Source organism: Corticium candelabrum, chromosome 11 (assembly GCF_963422355.1).
Source record: "Corticium candelabrum chromosome 11, ooCorCand1.1, whole genome shotgun sequence".
Lineage (NCBI taxonomy): Eukaryota > Metazoa > Porifera > Homoscleromorpha > Homosclerophorida > Plakinidae > Corticium > Corticium candelabrum.
This window is the reverse complement of record NC_085095.1, coordinates 7,110,100-7,126,300: the sequence shown is the minus strand read 5'-3', so window position 1 is coordinate 7,126,300 and position 16,201 is coordinate 7,110,100. Positions and strand designations below refer to the sequence as shown.

The following is a 16,201-nucleotide window of genomic DNA, read 5'->3' as shown; positions in this document are numbered from 1 at the left end:
CATACAGCAGCTGCCGGCTGAATGGAATGATCTTCATGATCTAGAAGAGCTGGATTTGTCATCGAACGAAAACCTTCAGACATTCTCATGTACAGGTCTTACCAAGTTGAAAAAGTTAAAATTGATTAGCTGTAACATACAGCAGCTGCCAGCTGAATGGAATGATCTTCATGATCTAGAAGAGCTGGATTTGTCAGAGAACGAAAATCTTCAGCCATTCTCATGTACAGGTCTTACCAAGTTGAAAAAGTTAAATTTGATTAGCTGTAACATACAGCAGCTGCCAGCTGAATGGAATGATCTTCATGATCTAGAAGAGCTGGATTTGTCATGGAACGAAAATCTTCAGCCATTCTCATGTGCAGGTCTTACCAAGTTGAAAAAGTTAAATTTGCGTTGGTGTAACATACAGCAGCTGCCAGCTGAATGGAATGATCTTCATGATCTAGAAGAGCTGGATTTGTCAGAGAACGAAAATCTTCAGACATTCTCATGTACAGGTCTTACCAAGTTGAAAAAGTTAAAATTGAAGTGCTGTAACATACAGCAGCTGCCAGCTGAATGGAATGATCTTCATGATCTAGAAGAGCTGGATTTGTCAGAGAACGAAAATCTTCAGCCATTCTCATGTACAGGTCTTACCAAGTTGAAAAAGTTAAATTTGATTAGCTGTAACATACAGCAGCTGCCAGCTGAATGGAATGATCTTCATGATCTAGAAGAGCTGGATTTGTCAGGGAACGAAAATCTTCAGACATTCTCATGTACAGGTCTTGCCAAGTTGAAAAAGTTAAATTTGCGTTGTTGTAACATACAGCAGCTGCCAGCTGAATGGAATGATCTTCATGATCTAGAAGAGCTGGATTTGCCACGGAACAAAAATCTTCAGACATTCTCATGTACAGGTCTTACCAAGTTGAAAAAGTTAAATTTGATTAGCTGTAACATACAGCAGCTGCCAGCTGAATGGAATGATCTTCATGATCTAGAAGAGCTGGATTTGTCACGGAACAAAAATCTTCAGACATTCTCATGTACAGGTCTTACCAAGTTGAAAAAGTTAAATTTGATTAGCTGTAACATACAGCAGCTGCCAGCTGAATGGAATGATCTTCATGATCTAGAAGAGCTGGATTTGTCACGGAACAAAAATCTTCAGACATTCTCATGTACAGGTCTTACCAAGTTGAAAAAGTTAAATTTGATTAGCTGTAACATACAGCAGCTGCCAGCTGAATGGAATGATCTTCATGATCTAGAAGAGCTGGATTTGTCATGGAACGAAAATCTTCAGACATTCTCATGTACAGGTCTTGCCAAGTTGAAAAAGTTAAATTTGCGTTGTTGTAACATACAGCAGCTGCCAGCTGAATGGAATGATCTTCATGATCTAGAAGAGCTGAATTTGTCAGGGAACAAAAATCTTCAGCCATTCTCATGTACAGGTCTTACCAAGTTGAAAAAGTTAAATTTGATTAGCTGTAACATACAGCAGCTGCCAGCTGAATGGAATGATCTTCATGATCTAGAAGAGCTGAATTTGTCAGGGAACAAAAATCTTCAGCCATTCTCATGTACAGGTCTTACCAAGTTGAAAAAGTTAAATTTGAGTGAGTGTAACATACAGCAGCTGCCAGCTGAATTGAATGATCTTCATGATCTAGAAGACCTGGATTTGTCATGGAACGAAAATCTTCAGCCATTCTCATGTACAGGTCTTACCAAGTTGAAAAAGTTAAGATTGAGTAGGTGTAACATACAGCAGCTGCCAGCTGAATGGAATGATCTTCATGATCTAGAAGAGCTGGATTTGTCAGAAATCAGACTAGATGTATTTCCCACATTTTCATGTTTACAGTGGAAACATTTACGAAGATTGAATTTATCTGGTAACAAGAGATTGTTGTGTCTTCCCAACAACGTATGGAATGGACTGAACGTGTTGAGATTGGATCTAAGCAATTGTGGTATAGGAAGTGTACCAAATACAGGTAAATGGTAATATTACTTGTGACTGTCATAACTAGAGAGTGATACCACTAATTTTATTTACGTATAGGATAGATACTCTGACCGAGGGGACCATGGCATAATGCGGCTGTAACTCCCTCAAGAACAAGCCCAGGAAGCGCTGATGCAGTCGAGCCCAAAACCAACAGCGCTTCAGAAGTTCTCTCAGAAGTTCTCTTGAGGGAGTTACAGCCGCATAGTCCCTGAGAACAGGCTGTTTATCCGACTTAGACCATACATGCGGGCCGTGTTCTCCCCAGAATATCTCAAAGGCGTGGTGGTGTAGGTGTGGCTAAATGGCAGTATTTATGGGCGTGGTTGTTTCAAACGTGGGCGTGGGCATTGGAGTGGGGTTTGCTGGCTTTGCGGTGAAGTGCTAGAGCAACATAGAGTGCTTGTGTTTGGTCTAATATGTTAGCTGTACAACATTTCTATGCATGGACAGAGTACAACACAAGCAAGCTATCATTAATTAACCCTCTAGCGCCCCGCTGTTTATCCGGGCTACTTTCTAATCCAAGCCAATGCAAATCACAAAATCGATTGTAATAGCTTTAGTTGGTAACTTAGCACTAGTAGACAAGTTCCCTAAGCAGTCAGTGACAATTTTCCATGCCCATATCGACGCTAGAGACGTGCGCGGCGTATCAGCATGCTCGACAAGATCAAGTTTTTCGAAACTGCAAACGTGTTTACACTTAGCCTCGTCCCCAGACTCTCTCGCGCTAGTCTTGTCCGGTGCCCGTATGACAATTCCAGGCATGTGTTGAAGATTGGGCCATGACAGTTTTTTGTTCTTACAGAATTGTTTAACCAAAATGTGGATGAACAACTCATCATGAGACAAACTGGAAACAGAAGCAATTCTGTACTCCCAAAGTCCTTGTGCCATGCAGTCATGATATACTGGTATAAGAAAAACTGCAAGCCCTCCCAAAGCAACGAAGACCAAGATAATTCAAAATCACAGATGACTATCAGCAGCTGCCAATATGTCAATTATACTGAAACTGGAGGGACTAAACTCAAGGAAAAAGGAGAAGGGCACCTTTTTTGGAAATGTGGTAGTAAATTTACCTTTTGGAATATAATTGGAAGTAGATTGTGTTGTTCTGTAATTTTTGCCTTGTGCCCAATAAAGCAATTATACTGAACAAAACCACATGGTACTAACTGAAAACCGCAGGGTATTATGTGAAATAAACTGTACAATTCGCCTGCAAACTTCAAAGAAAATATCTCATTTTACATTCATGTATATTATGTACATGACTGTACTCAGTGATGGACCTGTGAAGTGACGTGTGTTCTTGATTGATGGACATGTCAACTCCCCAAAGGAAGAACAGAGAACAGTGAAAGTCCCTGTACCATTGCAATACAGAGGTGTTGCTAGGTGTATTCAGTCGTTGTTGTATTGACTTGACAACCCGTTGCTATGAGTAATGCCTCGATACTCTAAGAATAATCCTAGCAAGCGTAGGAATACACTTGACAACTTGCAGCAAATTAAGTTTATAGATGATTTGTCATCATTTCCTAATCAAAAGTGACTTACTAATAAATTAGTTGCATTTCACATTGTAGATTGTACTTGTACAATAAAATCCGTAACCATTTTAGTTAGTCATTAACTTATTTACGTTGTAAGATTAAACTAGAGTGTTGGATGATTTAGTCTTAATTATGGATGGTAAGTGTGGCATGCATGTAGTTGGCAAGTTTGCGGCTTTCTGATGTGAATATGATAAATGTTGTCTTTAGTAGACTAACTGTAGTACATACACCTGGGAACTTGTATTGTGTTACGTTTCAGTCATTGACCGTCATTTAAGACTAGCCAGTCATTCTTGAAATAGATCGACTTGAGTTTACAGCAAGACCTGTTGAACGCTTCCTAAGGACGCAGTTACTTGTGACATCTGGCGACGAGGATGATGGCAGTATTTGTACAAATAGCAGAGTTTGACGAATCGAAGGAAGAATGACCACTTTACGCAGAAAGGTTAGAACAATACTTTGCAGCAAATGGCATAGACGACGCTGATAGACAAAGAGCTATTCTAGTAAGCGTGATTGGAGGTCGCACGTATCGAAGTCTAGGAAGTTTAGTGGAAGCCTAAAGATAAGTCAGTCGACGAAATACTACAGACATTGACAGAACATTTCAACCTGAAGCCATCAGTAACAGTACAACAATTTAGATTTAACAGTCGATCTATTTCAAGAATGACTGGGTAGTCATAAATGCTGGTCAATGACTGAAATGTACACAATACGAGTTCCCGGATTTATATACTACATCTTTTTCCCCTGACTATGTGACTGATATTAACAATTAAGAGGGATGCAGTACAACACAATAGTCTAATCTACTAAAAATTCAGTCTGTCTGGTGCCATTCTTCTTTTGCTGGAAGGGCGACTGGAGTCACTCCTTTGTTGCATGGCATGTAGTTTTGATGCTCCAGTTGGTTGCACGTGTATCTCTGAGTCTTCTGGTCCTGTGCTAATCTTCGGCAATGGTTTTATTTGTTTGTCAACTCCATCTTTTTGTTGCTCGGTAAGTCTGGTGCGACATGCCACTGTTCAAGTTCCCCAGCGATACCAGTACCATTACTCTTGAACATGGTTTATCCTGTGGATGCATTGGTTCCACTAGTAGGTATTCTGGTTTACCTCTTTCATGTGTTTCTGATTGTAAGGTTTTCCGAATCTGATTTGAATGTCGTTTGACTACCTTCCCATCTTCCAGTTTGATAGTGTATAATAAGGGGCCTGTTTACGACTGAACTACACCATCTACCAAGGACGACCTCTGTTGTAATTGTGCACGTAGACTCTCACTCCATTGTAAAGGTCTATCATTCTATTGCGGTTACCCTTGTAGAAATGTTTCTGTTGCGATTGCTTTTGTGTACCATTTGCTCCAAGTTGGGGTGTAACAAATCTAAACGTGACTGTAGTTTGTAATCCATTAATAATTCCTCATGCGATATTCCTGCCGTGGAATGCGGTGTAATCCGGTAGCTGAACAACACTTGTGTCAAGCGATATGTCAATGTTTCTTGTTTTGCTAGTGATAGTCCTTTCTTTAATACTTGTACTGCTCTTTCCGCCAGCCCATTACTTGACGGATGATAAGGTGCTGCTTTTAATGTGGTCTGTGCCATTCGATTTTACAAAATTGGTAAATTCTTGACTGGTGAATACTGACCCATTGTTTAATACCAGTTTTTCAGGAATTCCATGAGTTAAGAAATTTTCTTAACTTTCCACCGTAGTTTTTGTAGTCGCTGATTCTACAGGTTCGACTTCAATCACTTCAAGTGTGCGTCAATGAATACAATAAACATTTTTTCTAGCAAGGGTTTAGCGTAGTCCACGTGCACCCTCATCCACGGCTGATGGGGCCACTACCAGGGATGCAATGGAGCTTTTGGTGGTGCATTCCTTGTTTCTTGACAACGAGAACAACTTTGGACCTTGCATTCGATGTCTCCATCCAGTCCAGGCCACCAGACTATTGCTCTGGCTAAGCCTTTCATCCGTGCCACACCAGGATGACCAGCATGTAACTCCTCCAAAACTCGTTGTTACCCTTGTGGTGGTACAATCACCCTGTACCCCCTTAATATGCATCCCTCTTCTTTACGTAGATAATTCACATGCTTGTACCCTAGACAGTATAGGGTCTTGTTCTGTCCATCTTCTACATCTTTTGCCAATACTGGTGACAATTGCAGTTGCTGTAAAAATTTAATTGTCTATGGTTGTGTCACAACTAACTGCGTCCTTAGCACACACTCAACTGGTCTTACTGTTCACTCAAGGCGATCTATTTCAAGAATGACTGGCTAGTCCTAAATGCCGGTCAATGACTGAACTAACACAATGCAATTTCTCGGATGTATCTACTACATCAACCCCCCCCCACCCCCCGACTATGTGACTGGTATTAACAATTAAGAGGTATATAGTACAACACAATAGTCTAATCTACTAAAAATTCAGTCTGTCAGGTGCCTTTCTCCTTCTGCTGGAACGGCGGATTGGAGTCACTCCTTTGCTGGCATGTAGCTTTGATGCTGTAGTTGGTTCCACATGTGTCTCTAAGTCTTCTGGTCCTGTGCTAATCTCCGGCGATGATGCCATCGCGTCCTGTTCTATTTGTTTATCAACTCCATCTTGTTGTTGTTCTGGTAAGTCTGGTGCGACAACCTACTCTTCGGGTCTTCCCGGCAATACCAGTACCATTGCTCTTGAACATGGTTTATCCATTGGATGTATTGGTTCCGCCAGTAGGTCTTCTGGTTCACCTCCTTCATGTCTTTCCAATTGTAAGGTTTTCGAATCTGATCTAATTGTCATTTGACTACCCTCCCATCCTCCAGTTTGGTAGTGTATGATAGGGGGCCTGTTTTGGACTGAACCACACCAGCTACCCAAGGGCGACCTCTGTTGTAATTGCGCAAGTAGACTCTCACCCCGTTGTAAAGGTCTATCATTCTATTTCGGTTACCCTTGTAGAATTGTTTCTGTTGCCATTGCTTTTTCTGTACTGTTTGCTCCAAGTTGGGGTGTAACAAATCTAAACGTGACCGTAATTTGTGACCCATTAATAATTCCACAAGCGATATTCCTGTCGTGGAATGCGGTGTAATCCGGTAGCTGAACAACACTTGTGTCAAGCGATATGTCAGTGTTCCTTGTTTTGCTAGGGACAGTCCTTTCTTCAATACTTGTACTGCTCTTTCCGCCAGCCCATTACTTGACGGATGATACGGTGCTGTTTTAATGTGGTCTATTCCATTCGATTTTACAAAATCGGTAAACTGTTGACTGGTGAATACTGACCCATTGTCTGATACCAGTTTTTCAGGAATTCCATGAGTTGAGAAATTTTTTGTTAACTTTTCACCGTAATTTTCGTCGTGGCGTCCATCTGGTGGTACGATCATCCTGTACCCCCATAATACGCATTCCTCTTCTATAGATAATTCACTTGCTCTTCGCCAGTAAGGAGTTAACACTTTAATTAGTGGTTTATGGGGCCAACCATGATGAACATAATATTGTACCCTAGACAGCATAGAGTCTTGTTCTGTCCATCTTATAACATCTTTTGCCAATACTGGTGACGATTCCAGTTGCTGTAAAAATTGAATTGTCTCTGGTTGTTCTTCCTCAGTTGTCGACGATAGTTGTAAGGGTAATCGACTGCAGGCGTCTGCATTACCGATGTCCCGGCCTGGTTTGTGTCGCAACTTATAACTGTAACCTGATAGGATCATGGCCCATCCATGAATTCTCGCTGATGCCATTGGCGGTAGAGGCATATTTCCCCAAACAATCCTGCCAGTGGTTATGGTCTGAGACTAGCACAAACTCTCTACCAAACACATATTGGCGAAACCTTTGTAGACAAAAAAAATTACTGCCAATGCTTCTTACCTGTGCATAATTCCTCTCCGCTTTCATCAATGTTCTCGAGCAAATGCTACTGGATGTTCTTTTCCATCCTTTCCTTTCTGAGCCTATACAGCACCTAAACCGTACGACGAAGCATCACAAGTTACGACGGACTCTTGCCGTGGATCGAAATGTGTTAACACTGTGGCTGACACTAACAGTTGTTTTGATTGGCGATAAGCTCGTTCTTGTTCACATGACCAGTTCCACTCTACTCCTTTTCGTAACAATCTATGTAGTGGAGCTAGAACTGTTGGTAAATTCTGTAACGTTTTGTGGTCTGGGTGTTTCCGTAATTGCCTGGATTTGCCCCTTGTCCAGATGTAACCCTGTCCTGTCAATGACATGTCCCAAATACACTACTTCTGATTGCATAAACTGGCATTTGTCTTTATTCAGCCTTAGTCCAGTCTCTTCCAATTTTGTCAATACTTTATCTAAGTTAGACAAATGCTCTTGTTCATTTTTTTCTGTTATTAATATGTCATCTAAGTAGACCACTACTCCTGGAATTGCTTGCAACCTAGTTTCCATCGTCCTTTGAAAGATACCGGGAGCAGATGAAACACCAAACGGTAGTCTATTGTACTGAAATAATCCTTGGTGGGTATTTATGACAACATACTTACGTGATTCCTCATCAAGTACAAGCTGTTGATATGCTCTATCCAAATCCAGGGTTGTAAACTTCTGTCCTCTTGATATTCGAGCAGACAGGTCTTCAATGCGTGGAATGGGATAAGTCTCGCATTTTGACACTTGATTCACTGTCAACCGATAGTCTCCACACATTCTGACCTTTCCAATGTTTTTCAACACTTGAACTATGGGAGCCGCCCACTCCGAATAGTGAATTGGCTCAATAATTCCGGCTTTTGTGAGGTCGAACAATTCTTCCTCTATCTTCTCTCTCAAAGCATATGGTACTTGTCTTGGTCGGTAAAACTCGGGACTCGTCATTTCTGTCACTGGTAATTTCACTTCCACACTTTGTAATCTGCCTAACTTTCCATTGAACACTTGACTGTGTAATAACAATAACCCTTCCACTTTTCCTTGGTGAGGGTTTGCCTCCAATCGATTTGGACTTGTCGAATCCAGTCTCTTCCTAATACACTTGGGCCAGAGCCTGCCACTACAACAAGTGGAAGAGACAATCGGCTTCCATCTGGAGTGGCTACCCACACTTTCAGCTTTCCACATACAGGTATCAGTTCCCCAGTATGTCTTCAGCATCATCTTTGTACCTTTCAAAGGTGCTTTATCTTTCTTCCAGACTGACTTCCATGTTGTTTTGCTCACAATGCTGACACCCGCTCCCGTGTCTATTTCCATCTCCAGTGGCTGGTCCATTGTACAGTCAATGTTGTCTTCATAGGCTTCTCTTGTCCTTTGTGTAATGTGTAAATATTGCCACTAATCCACTCAACGTCCTCATCCTCATTTGTATCTGACTGCGCCTCCTCATAGCCGATTTGTATGTACCTCTACCACTGTCCTCTTTTTGGTCCGTTTTTCTCACTGTGCGACAAACAGCCTTTGCATGCCCAATTTGCCGCAGCCAAAACATTTGACATTCTTGAACCAGCACTCGAACTGTATGTGTCTCTGTGTACCACAGTGATAACAACAACTGGATATCTTGTCAGTCGGTTTGTGTAATTACCTGCTTTGAGTACTCGTTGCTTCTGTAACTGGTGTACGGACACTCCCTTTGGGTTGCCAGGTGTACTCATTGCTTCCTTCTGCTTTAGCTCTGCGGTATTCTTTTCTGCTGTTTCTTGTGCAATCGCTAATTCATACGCTTGCTTGAATGCCAGCTCCTTCTGCCAACAGTCGTTGCTGTATACGATCATTCATTATTCCTATGACTAGTCTGTCTTGTATCTTGAAATAGATCAACTTGAGTTAACAGCAAGACCGGCTGAGCGCGTGCTTAAGGACGCAGTTACCTGTGACACTAACAGATAATAGTTTGTAGCATAATAATAATGGAGTAAAACAGAGATGAAGTGTGTTATCAAGATGATAAGACAGGATGTCTAATGAATGAAGTGATTGAAACTTACCTGTATTTGTTTCTTTGTAAAATGATTGTTGGGTTTTAGTCTACACTATATGTACTTGTTTACTCAATATTTCTGTTTTGTATGTACTTGTAGAAGTCACAATTGAGGAGGTCGACATATCAGGAACTTCAGTCACTCATCTTTCTAAGGAATTTGTCTTTAGCTCCCAACTTAAGAAATTGAAAGTGTATGGATGCCCATTAGTGTTTCCACCCATTGAAGTGTGCAACCAAGGCATTGATTCTATAAGAGAATATTTCCGTGAGCTGGATAAGGTGGGTGGAGTGCGACGTGGCAGAATAAAGATTTTAGTGATGGGAACTACAATGGCAGGAAAAACAAGCTTCGTTGAAGCACTGGAGAGTGGTAACCCATTTCTGGCAGAACCCGATGAGAGAACTATAGGGGTAGTAGAAAAAGTGATGAAGCTGGATGATAAAATAGAATGCAAAGTCATTGACAGTGGTGGCCATAGAGCATACATGCTAACTAACCAGCTGTTTATCAGTGACAATTCATTGGTATTGATTGTTGTTGACAGCAATCAGTATAAGTTCACTCAACAATGTTTTCGACAAAATATTGCAGATTTCCTGCAAGTTGTGTATGACAGAAACAGCAGAGCTCACATTGCAATTGTTGTCAGTAAAGTTGATCTGATAGTCGACATGTCAAGAGAAGAAATGAGTAGAAAGTGGAGTGAACATCTGCACACTTGTCTACGTCAATTCTTGAAGATCAGACAAGCTGAGATTGATCGAATGAAACGAATCATTGCAGCTGGCGATTTTCCAAACAAATACGTATCAGAACGTCTTCAATTTTTTTACTTTCAGCGAATAACTGTTGAAGAAAATGTTCTATTGACGAGTGCAGCTACACACGAGGGAGTGGTCAGTGTGAAGAATCGTTTAAGAGAACTGTGTGGTAATGAAAGGCTGCTGCCTTCACTGCACACAGAGTTGCCGTTGTCATGGGTGACTGTAGAAGACGAGTTGATTACTTCACAACCTCACAAGTCTGTCCCCATTACAGATGTCTCTTATGCAATGCAACTGTGTGTAGAGCATGGACTGACAGAAGAAAGCTGTCGTGAGTTGCTAAACTATCTGAACCAGGTAGGAAGCATTCTGTATTACTCTCATCACCCGACTTTAGCAGAAGTTCTCTTTCCTGAACCACCATCTGTGGTCACTTTACTGAAGGCTGTTTTCAGGCATGATCATGAATCTTTAGAATATGATGATCGGTTTATTGGGGCAGATGTAGGTCCTCAGAAGTTTAAGGAGATGAAAATTGATCTTGTTTGTAATGGCATTGCTAGGATATCTATGCTGCTGGCACTGTGGAGTGAGTTCGATCTTACTGCAGATCGTCATGTTGACGTGTTCGTTAAGCTTTTTCTTGCTCTCGACTTTGGTTATCTAACTGGCTCATCAGATGATGTAGTTCAGGAACTGGCACACGCTCTGGGAAGACGTCATATCACTTTAACTCGGCCAAGTAGCACCAACCCGACATCAGATTCATCTGGTCACACAATAGAACAAAATCGTCATCAAGAGCAAACAGACAGTTGCAAAGAAATGATTTCTAAGCTAAAACAACATAATGTTGGCTTGTTGTTGCCATGGTTACTCAATGATGAGAAACCAGAGGATGTTAGTGAACTTTGGCCTCTAGGTATACCACATGGAGTCATGCAAGTTGCTGTCGAATACTCATTTGCATATGATTGTCCATTGGGTTTGTTTGAACGACTGTCTGCTCATTGCCATCGTCACTCCAATTATATTTGTCACTGGAGCAGTGGACTGCTGATGTGTTATGGTGCAGTGACTTTGCTTTTCAATTGCAGCAAGAATACTTCACCTGGCTCTATATGTCTCAGTGGTAGAGTAGTCAAGTCACATCACAGTGTTGGCAGATTGTGGCATGTTCTTCTTCGTTGTGTGTCAGATATGGAGGATCTTCTCCAGTCTATTCCTGGTGTTCTCCCTGATAGATTCATCTACAGTGGAAGTTCTTCTAGCACAAGTAGAAAGTCTCTCCTCAGACGACCTAAGCAGTTGGTGCTACATGAATCTTGGGGATCATTTGCTGTAGATGCTGTAGCAGGAAGATACAGTAGAGAGATGTCAAAACACATCCAAGCACTACAACAGGGTAAACAACAAACACAAATCTTGTCTTCACATAGAATGTGTTTATGTATTTTTGTATTTATTTAGTGTGTCCAAGTGTAAAGAAAGGTATTCCTTTATGTCACGTTTTGTCTTCAGAAAGTGCGACTCCAGTGGATCAAATGGATCTCCACCAGATAGCAGCAGATGTTGGAGAGTTCTGGCGTAACCTACCAGTTATCATATTTGGTTCTGACCAGTCTACGTTATCAAAGCTACAGCAAACCATTTCTGACTCCAGTTTTGTCCAGCCACCGGCATTCCGCATATTAAGTGAGTGGTTAGAGTCAAGAGACAACCAATTGATGGTATGTGAATTGTATGATGCTCTACTTGCTGCTCGCATTCCATCTGAGCGTCAAAAGCATTTGAGTCACTTGATGTTACCTGATGCAGCATCTGGGTTAGTACAAAACACCGAGGAGACGACTTTACATGGTGACTCTGAGGTGACTCCAGTCATCATAGAAATAGTAGCTGAAAATGTCGGAGATTATTGGAGTGAAATTGGTACTTACCTTGGAGTGACAAGGGGAGTAATGAAAGAATGTGACCAACCAATTTACAATTTGAAAGTAAAATTACGTAAAGTTTTGTCAGCCTGGATAGATCAAACCCAACAAGCTACTGTTCAGCAGTTGTTGGTCGCTTGTGATAAAGCTGGAGTGGGAGCAATAGTCAGGAGAAAGATCAAATCTCAACCTATCACAAACTGATGGGAACTTGAGTCATACAGAGTGATATATTGTACATAACAGTTGTTGTTGTTTGATCTGAAACGAATAAGAAACTATCTATAAGAGAAACAAGACAACAAACTTACAGCCTTATTGTTGTGTGCAGCTACAATATAGAAGAATATCATCCAGAAGAAATATTATCAGAAATTGAGAAAATTTTATTATACAAATACTGTGTGTAGATTAGAAGATACAGTAAAGACAAAAGTTTAGTTGTTTTGTATTGAACTGCTGATAGCTATTTGAAATTGAATCTCAGCTTTACAGATAACGCATCTTGATCTGCAAGAAAACATGTGGCGTTCTTGTGTGTCTATTTAAGTCAATATTTGCATTTGATGTTTCTATTTATTTATTTAATTAATTAATAAGTATTTTATTTACACATTTTTTGTTTGAATTGTCTATTCACTGATATTTTATTTTCAATATGATGCTGTAAACATGGAAATTACGTTAACGTGCAGACATGGTAACCATGACAGAGATCTAGACATAACAAACTTATGCCCTGTTGTCCATATGATAATGTATATGTAAAGTATCTATTCTACAGCCGGCCGACCGTCACTCCTTTAGTGATCAAACTCCAAATGTTATACTTAATTAAATTTAGAATTAATCTAATGTGGCTACTGTAACGAGTGGTTTTAGATAATCAGATTAGTAGACTATACAAAGGTAGAATAGCACTTAGCATGCACTTATTCGATGTTAGCCTAACTGGTAGTACTGAGCTAGTGATCGCACTCCCTATGTAGGGATGCGAAGAATCTAAAATGGCGGCCCATACAAAAGTAGGGTAGGTGTACCTAATTGTGGACACTCCCCGGTAATTTGAGTTACAATCGCTGTTTTCTCTGGTAGCCTGCACGAAGAGACAGTGGAACGTGTCCGATATACGCACCAGTGTCTAGGCTTCGTAACGGTACCTGTACGAATAGAATCGCACAACGTCAGCTAGCGCACTAGCACAATATACGGGATAACGTCTGTAAACAGCCTGGACGCGGGCTGTATCCTAATTGTGGACACTTTTTCTCCGTTACAGAAAGCGACTGAGCCTGAGTAACAGCTGGACTAGATACCTGAATGGTTGCCTCGCAAGCTGGTATTTTGGGTCGCAATCAAAACCATGTTCTGTGGTGTATCACCTCTGTGTAAAATATGGCGTCGTGCCTTTCAAATTTTGCAGAAACCAAGTGTTCTGTCTCCGATACAATGCAGGAGACAATCAACCATGTTTAGATGAAAGTCTGAAGTGTAAACTGTGGTTCTAACATCTGTTTGCGTTGCTGGTGGAGCTGATTATTGATATCAGACAAGGTAGTTTTGACCTTCCACCTATCCTAGGTGAGTTTGTAGGTTTTCTATTTGTGTCTTATTGTTGCCAGATCTAGTAGCAGTGAAGACAATCAAATTCTGACTGGATTACGAATGTCGCTGATATTGACATTCCACCTACTTTGTTTGTTCTCATTTCGTACCCTATTGTGGCCAGATGTAGTAGCAGTGAAAACAGCTAGATTGTCAGTGGATTACTGATGTCTAGATCTAGTGTGAGTGAAGATATTCACGTGTTTACTGGACTGAAAATACACGTTCGCTCCATGCACATAATGCGCTTCTCTAGCACGTTACAGTCAATGTAACTATAGGCTCAAAACTTTACCAAGGTACTCAATAATCGCTTAACTAACGTCAAGGCACTTTCATGATCCAACAAAAGATCGATTCGTATACCTCGAATTTGTGGACGTGATGGGAGGAACTTTGTAGGTACTAACAGTTTCGCAGGTAAATCGTGGTGATACCCAACAGAACATGGTTTTGATTGCGGCCCAAAATACCAGCTTGTGAGGCAACCATTCATATATCTAGTCCAGCTGTTACTCAGACCCACTCGCTTTCTGTGGCGGAGAAAAAAAATGTCCACAATTAGGATACACCCCGTTTGGGTTGTTCACAGACGTTATCCCGTATATTTTGCTATTGCGCTAGCAGACGTTGTGCGATTCTAGTCGTACAGGTATTGTTCCAAAGCTTAGACATTGATGCTTACATCGAACATGTTTCCCTCTCTCTCCGTTGCAGGTTACCAGAGAAACAGCGTTTGTAACTCAAATTACCGGGGAGTGTACACAATTAGGAACACCTACCCTATCCAAACGCATCCGAACCGGATCTCTCAGAACTCATTACAGAGATCTCGGACCCACGTAGCGCTCAACTTCAAACGTTCCTACTGGTAGCCAGACTATCATCGCTGACACTAAGCGCCTCAGAAGCCAGCTATCGGCAAGTAAAAAAACCTGATTTATTCTTTCACATTTCACATTTCACATTTCATATTTCACTTTTGTCAGCCAGGCTATAGCGCCTCACTCGAAGCAGCTACAACGACGAGAGTCACACCAAACGATTCGCTCTTGTTCGAAGAATTGCACTGACCCAACAGCTAGAAATGTGCGAAGTCACCTTGTATCAGTCAACTGCTGCCATGCAATTCCACGTACTGCTTCCCACAACGCCATGTTGTTCCGGTCACGTGTGTACATGTGACTTACCGTTTGGAAGCCTAGATGCCACTTCCACCTGCTGCTACATGCTGCTTACAGTTGCGTGTAGTTGAACATGTACGACTATGTTCGACGGTGCGGCGTCCTGTCTGACTCTCTGTGCATGTAAGCGTGTATCTCTTCCGTGCAACCCTAGGTAATTGGAGTTGTTTATAGATGCAGTCAGCGTTATTACATACATCCGTCCGCTGCTACGTACTTCCGTGTATGCTGAGCATAACGTGGGAGTTGTTTAGAGATGCAATCAAAGACTGAAATTCCGGCCGAGCTGCACACGTTTACTAGGACTGTCATTTCCATTTCAAACTACACAAGTCTAAAAACATTTTGAGAAAATGATGGGTATGTAGTATGTACCTAGCTAGTTAATCATGCTCATCTCCTGCATCACAATCTTTTTACCTAAATTAATTAAAACGCAGCAGTCGTGTGTGACACTCACAGTACTGGATGGTGATGTAGGTGATGAGCATGATTAAGTACATATCCATCCCTACATACCCATCATTTTCTCAAAATGTTTTTTATTTTTTATATTATACGTTGTATTGCAAATTGCAATACAACGTATTTATACAAACGTTGACTCCTTACCTTCACCGAAACTCGATTTAGCAAGACCATGCTTACCTTTTCGTTCGCCTTTGAGAACTGCTCAGACCTGCTATTACGAAGGTCTGGCTGATGGACGAGGGGCGGAGCCCGAGTCACTGCGCATGCCCAAATTGCCATTTGGTTCCGTGCTGGTAGGCAGGAGGGTGTTGGACCCGGACTCCGACCCAACAGGGGGAATTCTCGTAGAGGACGAGCCCGCCCAAGTACGGAACCACCGAAACAAGAAAATATATACACATTGGCACGGCAGAGGCGCCTGCGAACGCAAAATACGACCTAGTCCAACAGCAAGTCAATGAAGGCAGCGCTATATTAACATCAGGTTACTAACTGACCTACACTGAGCTAGTGTCTAGACGTATATACAGTCCGCTTATGATACCATTGGCTGGAGACGGTAGCGAGGTCTGGCCCAGGCCAACGAACGTAGAGCTGGAAAGCGTCGCTCCTCCACCTGCCCAAAGTCTTTACTGTTGAGTCTGAGACTCCCTTGGCCTTCGCCGTTGTGGCCGCGCCGATGCGAAAACTGTGCCC

At 41.7% G+C, this 16,201-nt stretch overlaps 1 protein-coding gene across 1 annotated transcript; it reads left to right on the top strand.

The window, feature by feature from the left end:
* The first annotated feature begins 1,716 nt into the window (after window positions 1-1,716).
* LOC134186947 (uncharacterized) lies at window positions 1,717-12,822 on the top strand. Its single transcript, XM_062655047.1, has 3 exons — window positions 1,717-1,991; window positions 9,644-11,716; window positions 11,782-12,822. Exons 2-3 carry the CDS (start codon window positions 9,865-9,867, stop codon window positions 12,447-12,449), a joined length of 2,520 nt encoding a protein of 839 aa, XP_062511031.1. The 5' UTR covers window positions 1,717-1,991; window positions 9,644-9,864; the 3' UTR covers window positions 12,450-12,822.
* The last annotated feature ends 3,379 nt before the right edge of the window (window positions 12,823-16,201 follow it).